The sequence below is a fragment of the Salmo trutta genome, chromosome 3, assembly GCF_901001165.1.
Source record: "Salmo trutta chromosome 3, fSalTru1.1, whole genome shotgun sequence".
NCBI lineage: Eukaryota > Metazoa > Chordata > Actinopteri > Salmoniformes > Salmonidae > Salmo > Salmo trutta.
The window spans coordinates 33301791-33326790 of record NC_042959.1 but is presented as its reverse complement, the minus strand read 5'-3'; the positions used below and the strand labels follow the sequence as shown (position 1 = coordinate 33326790).

The 25000-nt window shown below is 45.0% G+C and overlaps 1 protein-coding gene across 1 annotated transcript in view; it reads right to left on the bottom strand.

The window, feature by feature from the left end:
* LOC115173515 (testican-1) overlaps positions 1-25000 on the bottom strand; it is a 243506-nt gene that overhangs the window by 69736 nt on the left and 148770 nt on the right. Inside the window, exon 5 of the mRNA XM_029731676.1 lies at positions 16568-16648. Coding sequence (XP_029587536.1) covers positions 16568-16648 — 81 coding nt within the window. The remainder of the gene's footprint in view (positions 1-16567; positions 16649-25000) is intronic.

The following is a 25000-nucleotide window of genomic DNA, read 5'->3' as shown; positions in this document are numbered from 1 at the left end:
TATACACTATTTTTTTGAGCAAAGGGAACACTTAAACAACACAATGTAACTCCAAGTCAATCACACTTCTGTGAAATCAAACTGTCCACTTAGGAAGCAACACTGATTGACAACAAATTTCACATGCTGTTGTGCAAATAGAATAGACAACAGGTGGAAATTATAGGCAATTAGCAAGACACCCCCAATAAAGGAGTGGTTCTGCAGGTGGGGACCACAGTTCCTATGCTTCCTGGCTGATGTTTTGGTCACTTTTGAATGCTGGCGGTGCTTTCACTCTAGTGGTAGCATGAGACGAAGTCTACAACCCACGCAAGTGGCTCAGGTAGTGCAGCTCATCCAGGATGGCACATCAATGCGAGCTGTGGCAAGAAGGTTTGCTGTGTCTGTCAGCGTAGTGTCCAGAGCATGGAGGCGCTACCAGGAGACAGGCCAGTACATCAGGAGACGTGGAGGTGGCCGTAGGAGGGCAACAACCCAGCAGCAGGACCGCTACCTCCGCCTTTGTGCAAGGAGGAGCAGGAGGAGCACTGCAAGAGCCCTGCAAAATGACCTTCAGCAGCCCAAAATGTGCATGTGTCTGCTCAAACGGTCAGAAACAGACTCCATGAGGGTGGTATGAGGGCCCGACGTCCACAGGTGGGGGTTGTGCTTACAGCCCAACACCGTGCAGGACGTTTGGCATTTGCCAGAGAACACCAAGATTGGCAAATTCGCCACTGGCGCCCTGTGCTCTTCACAGATGAAAGCAGGTTCACACTGAGCACGTGACAGACGTGACAGAGTCTGGAGACGCCGTGGAGAACATTCTGCTGCCTGCAACATCCTCCAGCATGACCGGTTTGGCGGTGGGTCAGTCATGGTGTGGGGTGGCATTTCTTTGGGGGGCCGCACAGCCCTCCATGTGCTCGCCAGAGGTAGCCTGACTGCCATTAGGTACCGAGATGAGATCCTCAGACCCCTTGTGAGACCATATGCTGGTGCGGTTGGCCCTGGGTTCCTCCTAATGCAAGACAATGCTAGACCTCATGTGGCTGGAGTGTGTCAGCAGTTCCTGCAAGAGGAAGGCATTGATGCTATGGACTGGCCCGCCCGTTCCCCAGACCTAAATCCAATTGAGCACACCTGGGACATCATGTCTCGCTCCATCCACAAACGCCACGTTGCACCACAGACTGTCCAGGAGTTGGCGGATGCTTTAGTCCAGGTCTGGGAGGAGATCCCTCAGGAGACCATGCGCTACCTCATCAGGAGCATGCCCAGGCTTTGTAGGGAGGTCATACAGGCACGTGGAGGCCACACACACTACTGAGCCTCATTTGGACTTGTTTTAAGGACATTACATCAAAGTTGGATCAGCCTGTAGTGTGGTTTTCCACTTTAATTTTGAATGTGACTCCAAATCCAGACCTCCATGGGTTGATAAATTGGATTTCCATTGATTATTTTTGTGTGATTTTGTTGTCAGCACATTCAACTATGTAAAGAAAAAAGTATTTAATAAGATTATTTATTTCATTCAGATCTAGGATGTGTTGTTTAAGTGTTCCCTTTATTTTTTTGAGCAGTATATATGTAACTGTGATATATATATATATATTTGAAATAATGACAATATTTATATATAAATAAATAAATCAACCGATTTTTTTGGTCCTCCAATAATCGGTATCGGCGGTGAAAAATCATAATCGGTCGACCTCTAACACACACACATATACACACACACACACACACACACACACACATATATATATTTATATACACATACATTGATATATATTTATATATATATTGATATATACATATATACACATATACACATATACACATATACATACATACATACATACATACATACATACATACATACATACATATATGTGTATACACAGTACCAGTCAAACGTTTGGACACACCTACTCATTTCAGGGTTTTTCTGATGAAACTTTAAAGTAGCCACCCTTGCCTTGATGACAGCTTTGCACACTCTTGGCATTCTCTCAACCAGCTTCATGAGGTAGTCACCTGGAATGCAGTTCAATTAACAGGTGTGCCTTGTTAAAAGTTAATTTGTGGAATTTCTTACCCTTTTCAAATGTACCAACACACAGGTGTGATCATTCAACAGTGGTCCCCGTAGCTTACAATCAAAACGCTGTAATTAAAACACGTATTTAGAACGTCCAGTTTCGATTGACGCAACAAATCAGCATTTGAGCTGGCCGCACTGTTTGTACAATAACAAGCTTCACAAAGTTATGTCCAGAATGTGAGCAGTTTATTTTTGGATGCTATGTTCAGACATTCACAGAAGTAGCTACAGCATAACACATTCATCCAAACCGGAAAAATGTAGGCTGCATTTGTCCTAGCGCTGACTGAGGAAAGATTGACATAACACAAGCGGTCATGTTTTTATAACTCTCGGCTGACATAAACTACAACTATGAATTAGCAAATTGCAATGAATATTTATAATTAATCACATCACGGGTGAGCTCACCATTGATCAAAATAATTGAGTAAAACACTTTCTAGAAATCGAAAGTAATCCGACAATGGGTAGTTTGTGCACAGATGGGTAGCTTGTGGCAGATTACGTGACACCCAGAATGTATTGTATAATGTCAACAAACATGGCACCACACATAGCTGGCAAATAGCTTAGCTCATTATAATCAGTACAACCTTCAAAAAAGTATTTTCCACACATCATAGGTGTCCATTACAATATATGCAATAAGAGGAATGCATTATTTCTCACCAGAAATTGAAAACATGTGAATAACACTGCAAATACATTAAGCTCCATACATACATACACTGTAAAGTCCATGGAGAATAAGAGTGACTCCTCCCAGCTGCCCTAGCTGAGGCTAGGTAACACTGTCACCACCGATAAATCCACGATAATCGAGAATTTCAATAAGCATTTCTCTACGGCTGGCCATGCTTTCCTCCTGGCTACCCCAACACCGGCCAACAGCTCCGCACCCCCCGCAGCTACTTTCCCAAGCCTCCCCAGCTTCTCCTTCACCCAAATCCAGATAGCAGATGTTCTGAAAGAGCTGCGAAAGCTGGACCCGTACAAATCAGCTGGGCTAGACAATCTGGATCCTCTCTTTCTAAAATTATCCGCCGCCATTGTTGCAACCCCTATTACCAGTCTGTTCAACCTCTCTTTCGTATCGTCCGAGATCCCTAAAGATTGGAAAGCTGCCGCGGTCATCCCCCTCTGCAAAGGGGGTGACACTCTAGACCCAAACTGTTATAGACCTATATCCATCCTGCCCTGCCTTTCTAAAGTCTTCGAAAGCCAAGTTAACAAACAGATCACTGACCATTTTTTAAGCTGGTTTCGGGTGCACCTCATCCACGCTCAAGGTACTAAACGATATCATAACCGCCATCGATAAAAGACAGTACTGTGCAGCCATCTTCATCGACCTGGCCAAGGCTTTCGAATCTGTCAATCACCGTATTCTTATCGGCAGACTGAACAGCCTTGGTTTCTCAAATGACTGCCTCGCCTGGTTCACCAACTACTTCTCAGACAGAGTTCAGTGTGTCAAATCGGAGGGCCTGTGGTCCGCAACTCTGGCAGTCTCTATGGGGGTACCACAGGGTTCAATTCTCGGGCCGACTCTTTTCTCTGTATATATCAATGATGTCGCTCTTGCTGCGGCTGATTCCCTGATCCACCTCTACGCAGACAACACCATTCTGTATACATCTGGCCCTTCTTTGGACACTGTGTTAACTAACCTCCAAACAAGCTTCAATGCCATAAGACACTCCTTCCGTGGCCTCCAACTGCTCTTAAATGCTAGTAAAACCAAATGCATGCTTTTCAACCGTTCGCTGCCCACACCCGCCTGCCCGACTAGCATCACTACTCTGGACGGTTCTGACTGAATATGTGGACAACTACAAATACCTAGGTGTCTGGCTAGACTTTAAACTCTCCTTCCAGACTCATATTAAACATCTCCAATCCAAAATAAAATCTAGAATCGGCTTCCTATTTCGCAACAAAGCCTCCTTCACTTACGCCGCCAAACATACCCTCGTAAAACTGACTATCCTACCGATCCTCGACTTCAGCGATGTCATTTACAAAATAGCTTCCAATACTATACTCAGCAAACTGGATGCAGTCTATCACAGTGCCATCCGTTTTGTCACCTAAGCCCCTTATACCACCCACCACTGCAACCTGTATGCTCAAGTCGGCTGACCCTCGCTACATATTCGTCGCCAGACCCACTGGCTCCAGGTCATCTATAAGTCTATGCTAGGTAAAGCTCCACCTTATCTCAGCTCCCTGGTCACGATAACAACACCCACCCGTAGCATGCGCTCCAGCAGGTATATCTCACTGGTCATCCCCAAAGCCAACACCTCCTTTGGCCGCCTTCCCTTATAGTTCTCTGCTGCCAATGACTGGAACGATTTGCAAAAATCGCTGAAGCTGGAGACTTATATTTCCCTCACTAACTTTAAACATCAGCTATCTGAGCAGGTAACCGATCGCTGCAGCTGTACATAGCCCATCTGTAAATAGCCCATCCAATCTACCTACCTCATCCCCATATTGTTTTTATTTACTTTTCTGCTCTTTTGCACACCAGTATTTCTACTTGCACATCATCATCTGCTCCTCTATCACTCCAGTGTTAATTTGCTAGATTGTAATTACTCCGCTACTATGGACTACTTATTGCCTTACCTCCTCACGCCATTTGCACACACTGTATATATATATTTTTTTCTATTGTGTTATTGACTGTACGCTTGTTTATTCCATGTGTAACTGTGTTGTTGTTTGTGTCGCACTGCTATGCTTTATCTTGGCCAGGTCGCAGTTGTAAATGAGAACTTGTTCTCAACTAGCCTACCTGGTTAAATAAAGGTGAAATAAAAATACATACATACTGTATGCGCCTATAGTAGAAACAACACGATATACAGAAAACAAGGAACTTACTTTGATAGGAATGCACACATGTCCAAAGTTATTATGTGTAAGGAAAACAACAGGGAAGGCAAAGCGAGCGCCAGCAAGAAAATGTTCCAATTCTGGCAAGACTGCGCAAATATATGCATACTTGAGCTGCGCAAACATGAGTGAAGTGCGGTGGGTTCTCCTGGAAGAGAGAAGTTTAACCGACTAAGTAAAGCCTCAAACATAAATTGTCCGCAATGCTGAATGTGAATTAATGAGGAGGCGGAACACACCTCAATTCAAACTGTTGTTAGAAAATACAACTTGTTAGAAAATAATTTGATATTGGCAAATTGAAACATACCCTACAGATAATTAGCGCGTGTTAACTGTCCCGTTGCGTAATAATCACATTTTGGAACAGTGAGTGCATTCTGACATCACGTGCATACAACAACTCACGCTGGGGGTGACCGTTAGAGATATTTGGAACTCACATGTGAAAAGGTTAATGCGTTTGAGCCAATCAGTTGTGATGTGACAAGGTAGGGGTGGTATACAGAATATAGCGCTATTTGGTAAAAGACCATGCCCATATTTTGGGAAGAACAGCTCAAATAAGCAAAGAGAAACGACAGTCCATCATTACTTTAAGAGATGAAGGTCAGTCAATCTGGAACATTTCAAGAACTTTCAAAGTTTCTTCAAGTGCAGTCGCAAAAACCATCAAGCGCTACGATGAAACTGGCTCTCATGAGGACCGCCACAGGAAAGGAAGACCCAGAGTTACCTCTACTGCAGAGGATGAGTTCATTACAGGTACCGGCCTCAGAAATTGCAGCCCAAATAAATGCTTCACAGAGTTCAAGTAACAGACACATCTCAACATCAACTGTTCAGATGAGACTGCGTGAATCAGGCATTCATGGTCAAATTGCTGTCCTTTGGTCTGATGAGTCCAAATCTGAGATGTATGGTTCCAACCGCTGTGTCTTAGTGAGTAGGTGAACGGATGATCTCTGCATTTCAAATCAAATCAAATTGTATTTGTCACATACATATGGTTAGCAGATGTTAATGCGAGTGTAGCAAAAGGCTTGTGCTTCTAGTTCTGACAATGCAGTAATATCCAATGAGTAATCTAACCTAACAATTTCACAACAATTACCTTATACACACACGTGTAAAGGAATGAATAAGAATATGTACATAAAAATATATGAATGAGTGATGGTATAGAACGGCATAGGCAAGATGCAGTAGATGGTATAGAGTACAGTATATACATATGAGATGAGTAATGTAGGCTATGTAAACATTATATGAAGTCGCATTGTTTAAAGTGGCTAGTGATACATTTATTACATAAATGTTTCCATTATTAAAGTGGCTGGAGTAGAGTCAGTATGTTGGCAACAGCCACTCAATGTTAGTGATTGCTGCTTAAGAGTCTGATGGCCTTGAGATAGAAGCTGTACCAGTTGCCGTACCAGGCGGTGATACAGCCCGACAGGATGCTCTTGATTGTGCATCTGTAAATGTTTGTGAGTGTTTTTGGTGACAAACCAAATTTGTTCAGCCTCCTGAGGTTGAAGAGGCGCTGCTGCGCCTTCTTCACCACGCTGTCTGTGTGGGTGGACCATTTCAGTTTGTCCGTGATGTGTACGCCGAGGAACTTTCTACCCTCTCAACTACTGTCCCGTCAATGTGGATAGGGGGGTGCTCCCTCTGCTGTTTCCTGAAGTCCACGATCATCTCCTTTGTTTTGTTGACGTTGAGTGTGAGGTTATTTTCCTGACACCACACTCCGAGGGCCCTCACCTCCTCCCTGTAGGCTGTCTCGTCGTTGTTGGTAATCAAGCCTACCACTGTAGTGTTGTCTGCAAACTTGATGATTGAGTTGGAGGCGTGCATGGCCACGCAGTCGTGAGTGAACAGGGAGTACAGGAGAGGGCTGAGAACGCACCCTTGTGGGGCCCCAATGTTGAGGATCAGCGGGGTGGAGATGTTGTTACCTACCCTCACCACCTGGGGGCGGCCCGTCAGGAAGTCCCGGACCCAGTTGCACAGGGCGGGGTCAAAACCCAGGGTCTCGAGCTTGATGATGAGTTTGGAGGGTACTATGGTGTTAAATGCTGAGCTGTAGTCGATGAACAGCATTCTCACATAGGTATTCCTCTTGTCCAGATGGGTTAGGGCAGTGAGCAGTGTGATTGCGATTGCGTCGTCTGTGGACCTATTGGGGCGGTAAGCAAATTGGAGTGGGTCTCGGGTGTCAGGTAGGGTGGAGGTGATATGGTCCTTGACTAGTCTCTCAAAGCACTTCATGATGATGGAGTGCTACGGGGCGGTAGTCATTTAGCTCAGTTACCTTAGCTTTCTTAGGAACAGGAACAATGGTGGCCCTCTTGAAACATGTGGGAACAGCAGACTGGGATAGGGATTGATTGAATATGTCCGTAAACACACCAGCCAGCTGGTCTGCGCATGCTCCGAAGACCAGCTGGGGATGCCGTCTGGGCCTGCAGCCTTGCGAGGGTTGACACGTTTAAATGTTTTACTCACGTCGGCTGCAGTGAAGGAGAGTCCGAAGGTTTTGGTAGCGGGCCGTGTCAGTGGCACTGTATTGTCCTCAAAGCGAGCAAAGAAGTTATTTAGTCTGTCTGGGAGCAAGACATCCTGGTCCGCGACGGGGTTTTCCTTTTATAGTCCGTGATTGACTGTAGACCCTGCCACATACCTCTCGTGTCCGAGCCGTTGAATTGCGACTCTACTTTGTGTCTCTATAATCTATACATTTGTGGTTCCCACCATGAAGCATGGAGGAGGAGGTGTGATGGTGATTTATTTAGAATTCAAGGCACACTTAACCAGCATTGCTACCACAGCATTCTGCAGCAATATGCCATCCCATCTGGTTTGCGCTTAGAGGGACTATCATTTGTTTTTCAACAGGACAATGACCCAACACACCTCCAGGCTGTGTAAGGGCTATTTGACCAAAATGAGAGTGATGGAGTGCTGCATCAGATGAGTTGGGCTGCAGAGTGAAGGAAAAACAGCCAACAAGTGCTCAGCATATGTGGGAACTCCTTCAAGACTGTTGGAAAAGCATTCCAGGTGAAGATGGTTGAGAGAATGCCAAGAGTGTGCAAAGCTGTCATCAGAGCAAAGGGTGGCTACTTTGAAGAATCTAAAATGTAAAATATATTTTGATTTGTTAAACACTTTTTTGGTTGCTACATGATTCCATATGTGTTATTTCATAGTTTTGATGTCTTCGCTTTTATTCTACAATGTAGTCTGCAATGTAAAATAAAGAAAAACCCTTGAATGAGTATGTGTGTGCAAACTTTGACCTGGTACTGTACATATACACAGTATATTTTCCGTTTGTAGAACTCCACAGGGTGTGATTCCGTTTGGCCTACAGTAGAATAGGGAGTGAGCGCTGGATCAGGATAAAGGGAGTGAGGGAGAGGATAAATGATAGAGGGATGAAAGACCATGGAGAGCCTCTCGGGAAGATGAGCAATTGAACAGAATGAATGGGTGAGAAATGAAATCCACTGAGGTTAAATTTTATTCTGCATGTAATTGAAGAATAGCAGAGATAAACAGAGGCCATTTCAGTCCACATGTTGGAGAATAAACCCCAGTGGCTTATGGGAAAATATGCGTCTGATGCAATGAGAAAGCCTCTAGTTCTTACAGAGAGAGAGACAGATACAGAGAGAGAGAGAGAGGCCCCAAAGCCCAATTGAAGAGTCCTATCACTTTCAGAGCATGAATATTCATCACTGTCCGACTCTCCTGGAAGCAAAATACACGCACGCACGCACGCACGCACGCACACATGCACACACGCACACACGCACACACAGTGAAGAGGAAAGGGGTAAACAGCCCACGTGCGCACACACACCAACTAACAGAGGCACACACCCTCCACACACAGTGGCTTTGTCAGAATATCGTTTTCTCAAGGTTTTGCTCAAAGCAAAGTAGCAAACTACTTTAAAAGAAGATTTAAAGAATGCTAAATACATTCTTATAATACATGGCCTTTTGGGAGGCAGCTTCCAAGTGAAAGAGAAGTTTACTCTGTTGAGGGACAGGGGCCACAACTAGATAATCTAGAGTGAAGCTCGACTAAAGTACGCCAATAGAAAATATGAGCAAACAGTAAAAACACATCTGCTAGCATAGACATATACACACACACACACGCACGCACGCACACGCGCTATGGTCCTTAGGACACATTTACCGCAGGTGAGATATGAGGGCTGACATTTATAATACACCCACACACACACACACGCACACACTGCCTGTTGAGTCGGCTGTAATCGTTTGTCACAGCAGAGTTATGGGCCGTGACATTTATAACCATCGTAATGGGCAGAAGAGAGGTACTTCAATATTTGAAGAGGGAGAGATGTCTGAACATCGCATATCTACCTCAGGTCCCCTGGGACACATGATATTACAGTTTGATGAGACGCGGAAACACACACACACACACACACACACACACACACACACACACAGTGTGGGCTGATATCCTGTCCGCTCTGTCTCAGAGCAGCTTATTGGCTCTGTTAGAATAACAGACCGTTTCATTACATTAAATCAGCCGTCTCCCCTACCATCTCCTCCATCACCAAAAATAAACACGCTATCTAACGGTTAACCAAGCACTGTTACCGTCGCCGCCGCCCGGGACCCCCAAGGTCACTCACCGACTAATTACGCCCACAGAATACAAAAACACACACTCAGAGAAACTAAATGCAAACGTTATGCAGCAACACAGAACAAAATGAGAGCAGTGAGATAGAGACAATGTGGTGAAGCTCAGTGGTCCAGACAGACTGACACAAACCAGAAGGTAGACCTGTACATGCATAGACTGCACAAACTAATGGATGTTCTACACGGAGTGTACAAAACATTAGGTCTTTCCATGACATAGACTGACCAGGTGAATCCAGGTGAAAGCTATAATCCCTAATTGACGTCACCTGTTAAATCCACTTCAAACAGTGTAGGTGAAGGGGTGGAGACATGTTAAAGAAGGATTTTTAAGCCTTGAGACAATTGAGACATGGATGATGTGTGTCATTCAGAGGGTGAATGGGCAAGACAAAATATTGAAGTGCCTTTGAACGGGGTATGGTAGTAGGTGCCAGGCGCACTGGTTTGTGTCAAGAACTGCAACACTGCTGGGTTTTTCTCGCTCAACAGTTTCCTGTGTGTACCTACAATGGTCCACAACCCAAAGGACATTCAGCCATCTTGAAAAAACTGTGGGTGGGAAGCATTGGAGTCATAGTGGGCCAGCATCCTTGTGGAACACTTGACACTTTGTAGAGTCCATGCCCTTACAAATTTAGGCTGTTCTGAGGGCAAAAATGTGTGATGTGTGTGTGTGGGGGGGGGGGGGGGGGGGGGGGGGGGTTGCAAGTCCATATTAGGAACATGTTCCTAATGTTTTGTACACTCAGTGTATAACCACTCTCGTTGTGTGGACCGTAAACACACACACACACACACACACACACAGACACACACACACACACACACACACAGTAAACAGACTACCACCAGAGCTTCACAAATGAAGAGCCAGAGTACACTGGAATGCTACAAAATTCCCTGGATGCATTTCCCTGACCCAGGAACCCAGCGGTATCAAGAATCAACCAATCAGTGAAGTCAATGTAACCTCTATAACCATGAGGTCAAAAGGTAGTGAATCTTAGAGGAATGATGGCGTCATTTACCCAGAAGACCTTGCGAAGGCGGGTCAGAGTGAGAGGAGGGCGTGACAGCATTTCACTAATTAGCGGTTGAGTGAGAAGACAGGGCCCAGACTCCTGGCTCTGACTAGCTCTGGGCTTCCAGTGCTAGGTGAAGGCTGAGTGAAGGCTGGGTGAAGGCTGAGTGAAGGCTGGGTGAAGGCTGGGTGAAGGCTGGGTGAAGGCTGGGTGAAGGCTGAGTGAAGGCTGGGTGAAGGCTGAGTGAAGGCTGAGTGAAGGCTGGGTGAAGGCTGAGTGAAGGCTGGGTGAAGGCTGAGTGAAGGCTGGGTGAAGGCTGGGTGAAGGCTGGGTGAAGGCTGGGTGAAGGCTGTTTGACTAGAAGTGTTGCAGTGAAAGGGAAGATTAGCTTTGTTCTTATTACACACTGAGCTTTGATCGACGATCCTTCAGCTTTCTACAATTACCTCAGAGAAATAACATGACCCCAGAACACACACAGACCACCTCTGCCGGGTGTGTGTGTGTGTGTGTGTGTGTGTGTGTGTGTGTGTGTGTGTGTGTGTGTGTGTGTGTGTGTTTGTGACCGTTTAACACCTGACTCTTCTGAGTCATCCTTTATTAATACAATTCTCCACACACACACACACACACACACACACACACACACACACACACACACACACACACACACACACACACACACACACACACACACACACACACACACACAAACAAACTGATGCAAGGTGACAACCTGTCTGCATAGGCTGTGTTCAGACCATATATACAGTATATACAGTAATAGCCTCTTCCTATAATTGCCCAGAGAGGTTGTAGTTTCTGTACGGCTGCCAACATCTGATGTTCTCTCTCTAGAGTGCAATCCATTTATGTGCTCCATAGTGTGTGTGTGTGTGTGTGTGTGTGTGTGTGTGTGTGTGTGTGTGTGTGTGTGTGTGTGTGTGTGTGTGTGTGTGTGTGTGTGTGTGTGTGCATAAACTGTAAATCGATGTCCACCTGATTGACACACACCTCTTCATGTATGCATATGGAGTCGTTTTTCTTGTTCCTCTCTTTCTGTCTCTATGTCTGAATGTGCCTGAGAAAACAGAGTCCTTGTCTGTATCTGTCTGTTTGCAATCTGTCCCCTCTCCTATTGTACAGTGAGTGGCTCTGACTCCTCTTATGCCCGTCTAGTTCCATTCACAACACAGCAGTGCACCCTGAGACAGCCTCCTATTAAAGAGCAGGCTGACATGCTGTCAGGGAGGTAGCAGACTGGTGTAGGGGTCAACAGGGGTCACACCTACACCCCTGTAGCACGCAACGTCTGGAATTACTGCCTCTGCCCCACTGAGCCCTCTAGTTTCCATTCGCCCTGTGTTAATTAAACAGGACCAGAGCAGCTGAGCTGTGGTAGAGCTGTGAGCCGTAGGCCATTCTGGCTCAGGGCTGAATGTTCTTCCTCCAGAGGCAATGCTGTGCTGGGGATTCAGCCACCACCATCCTGGCTCCAACATCATTCCAGTTGCAGGGCGCTGATCAGCAGCCAAAATGAATTCTGTCTAAAGTAATTTACTGTTTACTTTTGGTGTCTTTCCCTCTCTTTCTCAATCACTCATGTGAACTGAGGGTCTGTGACCTACGGGGTGAAAGTTAAACGGCAATAACAGCCCAATTATTGTTGGTGAGGCGTACCTCTGCATTGGCCTGAATAAACCAGGAAGTTCCATCAAATATTCAACAAGGTCTTGGCATCAAATACTTACTAAGTGAACTATGTCTATCTCCCTTCCTATTTTTCTATGTCGTGCCTCACTTTACTACTTTACTCATTGTCTGTTTGTGTGTGTGTGTGTGTGTGTGTGTGTGTGTGTGTGTGTGTGTGTGTGTGTGTGTGTGTGTATATATCTATATATATATATATATATATATATATATATATAAATAAAAATAACTGACCCATTTGTTTGAGTATGTACCACATGTAGCAGGCTGTTCCAACCCATTAGGAACACACTTTCTCTCTCCTGTCTTTGAAGTCTTTCAGTGATATCTGTTGAATGTCAATTCAAAAGACAAGGGTAACCTGGAACAAAGGCAGAACCAAAAGACAACACAACCACGCACACAAACACAACCCCCCCCCCCTTTTCCCCAACACACACAAACACATACACCCTTTGATTAAAATTGGTCATGACCAGTATGTTCTAGTCATTAGTGTCTAGTCTGCCCCCCTGTAGAGAATAGCCATGTAAGGACCTGAAATTCAAAAGAACCATATGAAAATAAATGAGCCTGATAAGTATTCCCCGCCGTGTTCTGTGTAATGCATCCGACAGATAGGTTTCTGATGATCAACAAGAGCCGGGAGCTAAAATGCACATCTAAAAAACAGATTTTTTCTCATGTTAGCATACACATGTCACGCTCTGACCTAGGAGAGCTGTGTTTTCTCCATTTAGCTAGGCAGGGTGTGATAGGTGGGTGGGCATTCTATGTTTTGTGTTCTATGTTTTGGCCGGGTATGGTTTCCAATCAGAGGCAGGTGTCTATCGTTGTCTCTGATTGGAAGCCGTACTTAGGCAGCCTGTTTTTCCTTTGGGTTTTGTGGGTAGTTATTTTCCGTTTAGTTGTGAGTACCTGACGGAACTGTCTGCTGTCATTTTTTTGGTTTAATTTGGAAAGTGTTCATTTCTTTCATTAAACTACGAGATGAACATATTCCACGCTGCACCTTGGTCTACTCACTTTGACGCCTGTGACAGAACTACCCACCACAAGAGGACCAAGCAGCGTGCACTCTCCAGGAGGAGGAGCGGGACCAAGCAGTATGGCTCAGAGGAGTGGACCTGGGAGGAGATCCTAGATGGGGCAGGACCCTGGACAAGGCCTGGAGAGTATCGCTGTCCGCAATAGGAGATAGAGGCAGCGAAGGCGGAACGACGATACTGGGAGGAACGGCTAGGCAAGCAGGAGGCCGAGAGGCAGCGGCCAAAAAACGTTTTGGGGGGGGCACACGATTAGATTAGCAAAGGCGGGTTTAAGACCTGAGCCAACTCCCTGTGCTTACCGTGGGGAGCGAGTGACCGAGCAAGCACCGTGTTTTGCGGTGATACGCACTGTGTCGCCAGTGCGCATTCACAGCCCGGTGCGCTCGGTGCAAGCTCCTCACCGTTGCCGTGCTAGAGTTGGCCGGCAGCCAGGGAGAAGTGCACCGGCTCAAGGTATCTGGCCTCCAGTGTGTCTCTTCGGCCCAGGTTATCCTGCACCTGCTCTACGCACGGTACCCCTCATTCACCAGCACAGCCCAGTTCGTCCCTGTACCAGCGCTCCGCCCTTGCCGGGCTATAGTCAACATCGAGCCAGGACGGGTTGTGCCAGCCCTAAGCGCCAGACCTCCAGGGCGCCTCCAAGGGCCAATGTACCCTGTGCCTGCTCCGTGCACTCTCCCTCCAGTACGCCTCCATAGCCCAGTACAAGATGAACTACGAGATGAACATATTCCACGCTGCACCTTGGTCTACTCATTCTGACGCCTGTGACAACACACACACACATGCTGATATTACTTTTGAGATATGTGCTTTTCCTGTGCAAGTTACACTAGATTAAATACTGCATGTTTTATATTCGAGAAACTAATTCACTCTAACCAATTAAACTTTTTAAATTCAATAGTCAATGCACACAACATTACTGATCTGAAGGCTTGTTTGCCGATGCTAAACACCAACACTCTAAGAGGATGTTGGCCTATGCCAGGTCATGCTACACTTCTTCTCCATATTAGCCCCTGCTTTCATGTTAGCCTTGGCTAACACACTGCATTACTAACTACTACATCAGTGGCGGCCGGTACCATTTAAGATGAGGGAGGACGATATTTTTTTTTAATGAGCATTGCCTTATTGCTATTATAGCATATTCCATTCATCCAGCTCAATGTAACATCAATAGGTTTAGGCTACTCCATGATACTTGAATTTTACCTGTACCCATCATGAGGTTGCGACAACCTAGCGTATGAATGAAAGTTTACAACGTAGGAGAAAAACTAGAGTAATCAATGTGACAGACAGTAACACTTTCAATATCGCCTTGCCTGCATCTAGCTGATCTAGGGTGTAAATCATTAGTCCAACAGTTGCAAACAAGAGTTTCTATTGGACAAATTCAGGTATGTTATCCCTGTTCTGTTTTGTTTGCTTCCATTTAAGAAACGTTTTTTAACAGAATCGGCGAGAATGAATACACCCCTGATCACATGCAAACACAGTTCACTTTCATAGCAGCCACATACAAACAGCATGATCAGTTGTTGTATAATTCATTCTCACATCTATGCACTCTCCCCTCCTCTCACCTTTTCCCTTCGCTTGTGGACTTCAGTGCACAACACATCAGCTGTCTGTGACCAGGCCAAGCCAAACATTTATATCATAACTGTTAACCGCTACACACAGCCTACATCATTGTCACCATATTAACTAACGTCATACTAGTCAACATAGCTACTAGAACTAACGTGTTCATAAACCCACTACAATCATGCAGTACAGTGTACAGTCAGCAAGCAGTTTAGCAGGCCCTGGCAATTAATAAATTAATAAAACCAAAAGCTTACCTTAACTTGGAAGAGTTCCAGTGTTGGATAGCCATAGCAACATAGCTAACATAGCATCCCTCTCTGTTTGAGTGGGGTGTTTGAGTAGGCTAAACTAGCAAGCTGCATTCGCTAGCTAAGTGAAAGCGAAAGTGAGAAAAAAAACATGGAGATATAGCTAGCTCTCCATCTCTTTCTCTCTTGCTTCTTCATTTTTTAAGAAATACATTTGTTAAAAACTGTTCAACTATTGTCTTTCTGTCTCCGAGTCAAATACTCACCACATGTTATGCACTGCAGTGCATGCAGCAGGAGCTTATGCTTTCAGTACTAGATTCATTCTCTGATCATTTGATTGGATGGACAACATGTCAGTTCATGCTGCAAAAGCTTTGATAAGTTGGAGGACAACCACGGAAGTTGTCATAATTACTGTGTAATTCTATGGAATGGGTGAGAACCATGAGCCTCCTAGGTATTGTATTGAAGTCAACGTACCCAGAGGAGGATGGAAACCAGCTGTCCTCTGGCTACACCATGGTGCTACCCTACAGAGTGCTGTTGAGGCTACCATAGACCTCCATTGCAAAACAGTGTGTTTTAATCAATTATTTGGTGACGTGAATATATTTAGTATTGTTTTATCTAAAAAGGACAACTTTTTAATGTTTCACAATTTTTATTTTTATGAAATTCACTGGAGGATGGTTCTCCCCTTCCTCCTCTGAGGAGCCTCCACTGTACTACATGTTAGCTTCAGCTAATGCACCCTAGCAATGCTTTCATGGTAACCTGCGCTAACATACCACATTACTACCTACCTACATGTTAGCTTCCGCTAATGCACCGTATTACTGCTTTCACATTAGCATCGGCTAACATGCCGCATTACTAAGAACTTCATGTTAGCTTCAGCTAAGGCACCATACTACTGCTTTCATGTTGCCTGTGCTAAAACCCCACATTACTGAGGGGGATGTCTTTGATCCGGTGATAACTAATTAGCTACGCTGCTGCTTTTTGAAAGCCGTGGGCTGAGGTTATCCCACTCACACACTCAGAGACAAAGCTCTAAAAGGCACCTGACAGAGATATTACAGAGATATTACAGTTTACAGCAGATTCCTGATTTTGTTATTTCACCCACATCCCGATCAAAAATCAATTGTCAACCGAGGGACCGAAACCCAAGACAGACGGACCGCAACAGCGTTGATGAATGATGACGCTAACTGTAGAACTCACCCTCTTCTGTTCTCCTCTTTCCTGGGTTGGAGTGGGCTTTGGTTCCTGGTTCCCCATGTCTGCTGGGCCTCGCCTCTGTCTCTGTGGAATCATAATAACCATCAGAAATAGAAGCAAAGAAAAAAAAAACACCAATTGTCCTGTTCAAAATAACTGATATACCGGTATCCCCAAAAATAACTTAAATACACACAACGAAGGGATTAAATGCATCCAGAACTACACACCAATCCACAATCAAAGCACGCAATACACATCCACACAAACATCCACACACACCAATCCCTCAAACCCAGCAGACACAGCATTACCAAAGCCTTAGGGATGATGAATACGGAGCTGCGAAATGAGCGGACAAACAGAATGGTGCCGTGAGATTTTCATCTGGCGCTGTGGCTCTGGCATTAATGCCTTGTGATGATTTAATCGCCTAATTCATTCCGGACATGCATTTATTAGACAGTGGGCTTTTTATGTAGCACTGACAGATGTCTCTTATTCTTTACTCTCACAGCCGATTTACGAGAGACGGATGGAGAGAACAGGAGTAGGAGGAAGAGGGGAGGGGGGTGTGTTACGAAACCCATAACTAGCCTACGGGTATTGTGGCACTCGCTTTGTCTAGGGGTCCTAGGCCTAATTACATGGTCTGTAACCTGAATGAATGTGTGCATTTATGTAAGAAACCAGCGTATGCACCTAAGTGTTGAATGTACATGTGTCCAGGGAGACTATACTGTATATATACAAAAGTATGCGGACACCCCTTCAAATTTGTGGATTCGGCTACTTCAGCCACACCCGTTGCTGACAGGTGTATACAATTGAGCACACAGCCATGCAATCTCCATAGACGAACATTGGCAGTAGAATGGCATTACTGAATAGGTCAGTGACTTTTAACGTGGCACCGTCATAGGATGCCACCTTTGCAACAAGTCAGTCAGATGGTGACGAAACCTAAATATTTACAAAAAGGAAAAATACCAAAGTCATGCCCAAATTAAAGACTCAACAACAAACGAAAGACCTCATGGCCACTAAACAAAGACAGCAGCCTCACAACTTGAAAGCTGAGACACTGACTGACGATCACCCTAATTGGCAACACCTGATGTGCTTATCAACTAGGCTCAGCATTTGGACAAGGTTGCTGCTGCCCCCTGGGGGAATGGAGTGTGGAAGTAGCAGTGAGCTGTAGCGTGTTGTAGAATCTACCTAACAGAAGTGTGGAAGGGCAGTGCTGGCAAAGGTCTATGGCAAGGGGTGGTTATGGGGGGGAACCCAGGGGACCCAGGTTTTGGGAAGCGGCAGACTTCTTTGGCTACACCACGCCTATTTTTGTATTTCCTCTCTTCCTCTAACTTTCTTTCATCCTCCCAGTTTCATTCTTTACCCATCCTCTTTGTCTTTCTCCATTCCTCTATTTATTTTTCTCATTACAGCCAGTGTCTTGTAGTCCCCAACTTATCCTCTCCAGAAGTGATCTCTTTTCTCCCCCTCTTCGGCCTGTTCTCTCACTTTCCCTCCTCTCCCTCCCTCTCTCTACAGTGCGATTTTACTCTTCTCTCTCTCTCTAACTATGCCCTCCATTGTCACTCTGACATCTTGGCATTTGGCCCGATGGCGTGATCCTTGCCAAAAACAAAATGGGGACAAACCTCTGGCCATTACTCAGATGTTTATTCACCTTGATTCTCGATCTCCTGTTTTTGTATTAGATAGTGGAAGAGGGAAGAGGAGAGAAGTGGAGGAGACAAACAGTGGAGAGGAAGAGAGGAGAAGAGGAGGGTAGCAGGGGAGGAGATAAAAAGAGGAATAAGAGTAGGAAACAAAGAGAAGAGGGGAGGAGAAGACAAGAGGAGATGAACCATCTATTCTTTCTCTCAGAGGACAGTTGTAAAACCACTAGGATTATCTGTGTTCACCTGATCCTCTCTTTCCCTCATGTGTTGTTTACACTAGCTCTGTTAAAACAGCCAGCGCAGCAGCACCGACGCACGTTGGAGTTGTACACCATCGATCCTGGGGTTCATTTTGGTATGTGGTTTCGCTTGTTGTTGGTTTTTGTCCTCCCTTTGCAAATTGATAGCGCTGCACTATGCTGTAAAAATCAATTTCAGAGGAATCTGGGCTGCACTCGCTGCTTCATCACCTCTCGTCGCCCTAATTCACCCCTCCACCTCTCCCTTCCATCTCCCGGCTATGTTCCCCCCATCACTCCCTCACCCCCTCCCTCCACCTTCTCCTCATCTCTCTATGTTTAAATAGGAATTCAATTACTTTAGAGGACATGATTGGGCAGTTTGACAGCACCCGTGGTGTGTGTGTGTGTGTACGCAGCGGCCTGAATTAAGTGAGTGCGTCTCCACATTTGTGTGTGTTGGTGATACATTACAGGGAACGTGAGGCTCTTTGAAGCAGGCTAGATAACAGCTCAGCCCGAGGTCACTGCTGGTGATACAGAGTGGCTTTTTTTATGATGTGGCCAACAACCCATTAAAATCAGCCCAGTAAACAACGCGTGGCGAGCGCCTGGAGAGCAGCGCCTCTTACCCTCAGCGCATTAAAATGAAATTATACATTTGTTCTCACAGTCTCCCATAGACCTGTGGAGCTGTTATCGTTTGTTCTCTCTCCTCTCTCACTCTTGCTCTTTTCTCACTCTCCTCTCTCTCTCTCTGTCTCTCTCGGTCTCTTTCTTTCTCTCTAAATGTTAAGTAGCCACCATCAAGGGCTATGGGGCTACATCCAGAATTATGGAGTAGAGGGTGGTGTCTGATCGTACGCATCTGTATGCATTCATAAAAGAGAGGGAGTGAGGAAGGGGAAAATATGCTGTGATAAGGTCTACAGACAACATCAGCCAGGATCAATACGTAACAGAACAGAGACTTACAATGAGATGAGACTTACGAGCCAGTCCATGGGCTGTACACGTATGTCTCAAGCATCTCAGAGCAGGATTAGCCCCCCCCCCCCCCCCCGTGCATGTAATCTCATTCATTGTGATATAAAAGGCAAAACTGATCCTAAACCAAAAAGGCAAAACTGATCCTAAATCAGCACTCCTTCTCTGAGAAGCTTGACACACACCATCCCTGCAAACTGCCTCTCAGCTCTGCAAACTGCCTCTCTATTCGGTCATTCAGTCAGACGGTTCTCCTCTCGTCCTCTACAGTAAACTGCATTGGCAAACATCTGGTGGCCAAGCACAGAGATCGGTGACTCAGACTCACGTCTACTTCCACTTCCGTTTCCTCTGTCATTGTCTCTCTCTTTCTGTCTTTCTCTTGTTCTTCCTCTCTGCAGTGGGTCAGCCAATACAAAAACAATGCAATGACAATACTGGACAGTGTTATAGTAGGCTACAGAGAATCTGAACTGTATGAGACCGTATTTCATCGAAAAATGATAGTTGAACACTGTGTGTGTTTGTCTGTGCCTACTGCATATTCAGCAAATCACCAGCAGAGGGAGTTTCCTTTGAATCCATTTACCATTCACTGTGTTGGTGGTGCTTGATCATAACTTCAGAATTAGCAGAGAGCCCACTCTGGAAATGTGACGAACTTGTAGACTAATTGTTCCAAACAACGTCTTAAAATTAACAAAATCAAAAAAAAAAAGGTTGATTTGAGATATTCATATTAATAAACTCGGCAAAAAAAGAAACGTCCCTTTTTCAGGACCCTGTCTTTCAAAGATAATTCGTAAAAAAATCCAAATAACTTCACAGACCTTCAATGTAAAGGGTTTAAACACTGTTTCCCATGCTTGTTCAATGAACCGTAAACCATTTTTGAACATGCACCTGTGGAACGGTCATTAAGACACTAACAGCTTACAGATGGTAGGCAATTAAGGTCACAGTTATGAAAACTTAGGACACTATAAAGAGGCCTTTCTACTGACTCTGAAAAACACCAAAAGAAAGATGCCCAGGATCCCTGCTCATCTGCATGAATGTGCCTTAGGCATGCTGCAAGGAGGCATGAGGACTGCAGATGTGGCCAGGGCAATAAATTGCAATGTCTGTACTGTGAGACGCCTAAGACAGCGCTACAGGGAGACAGGACGGACAGCTGAACGTCCTCACAGTGGCAGACCACGTGTAACAACACCTGCTCAGGATCGGTACATCCGAACATCACACCTGCGGGACAGGTACAGGATGGCAACAACAACTGCCCGAGTTATACCAGGAACGCACAATCCCTCCATCAGTGCTCAGACTGTCCGCAATAGGCTGGGAGAGGCTGGACTGGGGGCTTGTAGGCCTGTTGTAAGGCAGGTCCTCACCAGATGTCGCCTATGGGCACAAACCTCCAAATCACTGGACCAGACAGAACTGGCAAAAAGTTTTTGTCACCAGGGGTGATGGTCGGATTCGCGTTTATCTTCAAAGGAATGAGCGTTACACCGAGGCCTGTACTCTGGAGCAGGATTGATTTGGAGGTGGAGGGTCCATCATGGTCTGGGGCGGTGTGTCACAGCATCATCGGACTGAGCTTGTTGTCATTGCTGGCAATGTCAACGCTGTGCGTAACAGGGAAGACATCCTCCTCCCTCATGTGGTACCCTTCCTGCAGGCTCGTCCTGACATGATCCTCCAGCATGACAATGCCACCAGCCATACTGCTTGTTCTGTGCGTGATTTCCTGCAAGACAGGAATGTCAGTGTTTTGCCATGGCCAGCAAAGAGCCCGGATCTCAATCCCATTGAGCACGTCTGGGACCTGTTGGATCGGAGGGTGAGGGCTAGGGCCATTCCCCCCAGAAATGTCCAGGAATTTGCAGGTGCCTTGGTGGAAGAGTGGGGTAACATCTCACAGCAAGAACTGGCAAATCTGGTGCAGTCCATGAGGAGGAGATGCACTGCAGTACTTAATGCAGCTGGTGGCCACACCAGATACTTACTGTTACTTTTGATTTTGAACCCCCCTTTGTTCAGAGACACATTATTCCATTTCTGTTAGCCACGTGTCTGTGGAACTTGTTCAGTTGATGTCTCATTTGATGGATCTTGTTACGTTCATACAAATATTTACACGTTAAGTTTGCTGAAAATAAACGCAGCTGACAGTGAGAGGACGTTTCTTTTTTCCCCCTGAGTTTATAATCCTAATGTTGAGTAAATTGTGAAAATGTGTATTTCAGAATCTAGACATACTCCATATGTTAGAGCATGCTATAAGGAGTATAATGAGACCAAGAGGTTGCTGTATCATGTACAGTTCACAGATCATAGGGTCTAACAGGAGGCATGTATATGTTTAAAAAGGGCCTAAATTGGCAAATTTCATCAGGTTTTTCGCCAAACAAATGGTTTGTGATACACATGTAAAAAGCATGTTAAACATCCTTTCTCCCGAAGAAGTTCCTATATGAGAAGTGCCAGATCAATCGGAGATACCAAAAATATTTTCCACTCCCACTGGCGTGGAATCACCCAATAACAGTATGTAGCTTCAAATGAAATCCCAAGTTCAAGAACATTGGGAAACAGCGGCACTCCAATTTTTTTACCGCAAGGTTAGTTTTAAGACTGTGTGTGTGTGTGTGTGTGTTTCAAGTTGCAAGCTTCAAGTACAGTGAAATGCCTTTCTTGCAAGCTCTAAACCCAAAAATGCAATAATCAATAAATGTATTACTACAAAAAAAAACACGAGAAATAAGAATGAGAAGACACAATAAAGTAAGCATACTATATACATGAAATATTTAAATCAGTTCTAATGCCATATTTACATGTGCAGGGATACTGGTGTGAATGAGGTAGATATGTACAAGGGTAAGGTGACTAGGCAAGAGAATATAAGAGTAGCAGCAGCTTGCATGTGAGTGGGTGTGCGTGTGTATGAGTGACAGTGTGTGTGAGTGTGTAGGGCCCTGCGAATGTGCATAGAGACAGTGCAATAAAAGGCCAATAAAGATAAAAAATAAACTCGGTGCGTGTAGCTATTTTGTTAGCTATGTATCAGTCATTTTGCCTGGGGATAGAAGCTGCTCAAGAGCCTTTTGGTGTCAGACTTGATGCACCGGTACCTCTTGCCGTGCGGCAGCAGAGAAAATAGTCTATGGCTTGGGGTCTTTGACGACTTTCCGGGCCTTCTATTCACACCGCCTGATATAAAGGTCCTGGATGGCAGGGAGCTCAGCCCCAGTAATGTACTGGGCTGTCCGCAAAACCCTATGTAGCGCCATGCGATTGAGGGCGGTGCTATTGCCATACCAACACTGATGCAGCCAGTCAATATGCTCTCAATGGTACAGCTATAGAACCTTTTCAGGATTTTCACGTGTGTGTGTGTGTGTACAACGGGGTGTTGGACTGGCAGAGATAAGGGGGACTGCTATTTGTAATCCTCCCTTTCAATCCTTTCACCAGATAATGCATTACAAATCACACAAACACAAATCTGCAGGACACGCCCATAAGCAAAAGGGCCTGGGCCTGCATTACAGCCCCATACATCTTCAGAATACTGATTCTAACACTGGGGCTTTTGGAAGGAATGTTTGTGATTTGTAGCCAAGAACTCTTCTCTCTCTCTTCATCTGTCTTCTTTATGCTTAAACTTGGCTGCCGTGTTTCCCGTCTCCATTCCCAGCCAATAGAAAAGGAGCAGAGGAAAAAGAGTCGGGGACAAATAAATCGGCTCTGGGAGAGAAGGACTTGGACCGGGAGGAAATGGAGCATTTTTATCATTGGCTGGACACTGATCATTGGCTGGACACTGATCCAATCTGGACCTTATGGAAACGGCCCAATAAGATGGGACAAGGCCAGGGCAGAGCCTAATGGCTTGGGGAAGGCAGAGAGTGGTGTGTGAGGGCAGTACATGTGTGTACATGTGTTGTCACACTGTGAAATATGTATCCATGTGAATGTGTGTGTGCATGTGTCTGCGTACAAGCATGCTTGTTTTTTTAATTTTTATATTGTTTTAACATGGTGATGCATTTAAAGTGCACTGAAAATAAAGCATGCAAGGTCGGGTGATTATGGAGGCCAGGTCATTTGATGCATCACTCCAACACTTTCCTTCTTGGTCAAATAGCCCTTACACAGCCTGGAGGTGTGTTGGGTCATTGTCCTGTTGAAAAACAAATGATAGTCCCACTGAGCACAAACCAGATGGGATGGTGTATCGCTGCAGAATGCTATGGTAGCCATGTCTCACAAAGACACGGCGGTTGGAACCAAAAATCTCAAATTTGAACTCATCCGATCAATGAACAAATATCCACCGGTCTAATGTCCATTGCTCTTTTCTTGGCCCAAGCAAGTCTCTTCTTCTTTAGTAGTGGTTTCTTTGCAGCATTTCGACCATGAAGGCCTGATTCACACAGTCTCCTCTGAACAGTTGATGTTGAGATGTGTCTGTTACTTGAACTCTTAAGCATTTATTTGGGCTGCAATCTGAGGTGCAGTTAACTCTAATTAACTTATCCTCTGCAGCAGAGGGAACTCTGGGTCATCCTTTCCTGTCGCGGTCCTCATGGGAGCCAGTTTCATCATAGCGCTTGATGGTTTTTGCGACTGCACTTGAAGAAACTTCCAAAGTTCTTGAAATTTTCCAATTTTCCAGATAGCCTAGCCTTCCCTGTAGCTCAGTTGGTAGAGCATGGTGTTTGCAACACCAGGGTTGTGGGTTTGATTCCCACGGGGGGCCAGCACAGAAAAAAAAAATGTATGAAATTGTATGAAATGTATGCATTCACTACTGTAAGTCACTCTGGATAAGAGCGTCTGCTAAATGACTAAAATGTAAATGTAAAATGTCTATCTTCTGTATACCACCCCTACCTTGTCATAACACAACTGAGTGGCTCAAATGCATTAAGAAGGAATGAAATTTCACAAATGAACTTTTAACAAAAGTAAAATGCAATCCAGGTGACTACCTCATGAAGCTGGTTGAGAGAATGCCAAGAGTGTGCAAAGCTGTCATCAAGGCAAAGGGTGGCTACTTCGAAGAATCAAAAATATATTTAGATTTGTTAAACACTTTTTTGGTTACTACATGATTCCATATGTGTTATTTCATAGTTTTGCTGTCTTCACTATTATTCTACAATGTAGAAAATAGTAAAAATAAAGAAACCCTGGAATGAGTAGGTGTTTCCAAACTGTTGACCGGTACTATACATACTTTTTTATTTGACCCTGCAGCAAAAGGACATTTTAAATTGTTATGTGAATTATAAGTAGTGGACATTTTTATAGGGATTGATGCATTTTTCATTAGGGCAAATCAAGTTAAATTTAAAAGTTAAAAATGACACATTTTAGAAGCCTTTTTAAACCTTGAATGCACTACAATTTGCAATTCTATGTGACAAGAGAGGGATCCAATTAAGATGGCAGATCTGTATGGGAGTGTGTGCGCATTCGGCTGTGTGCGTCTAGTGGTGTGTGTGTGTGTG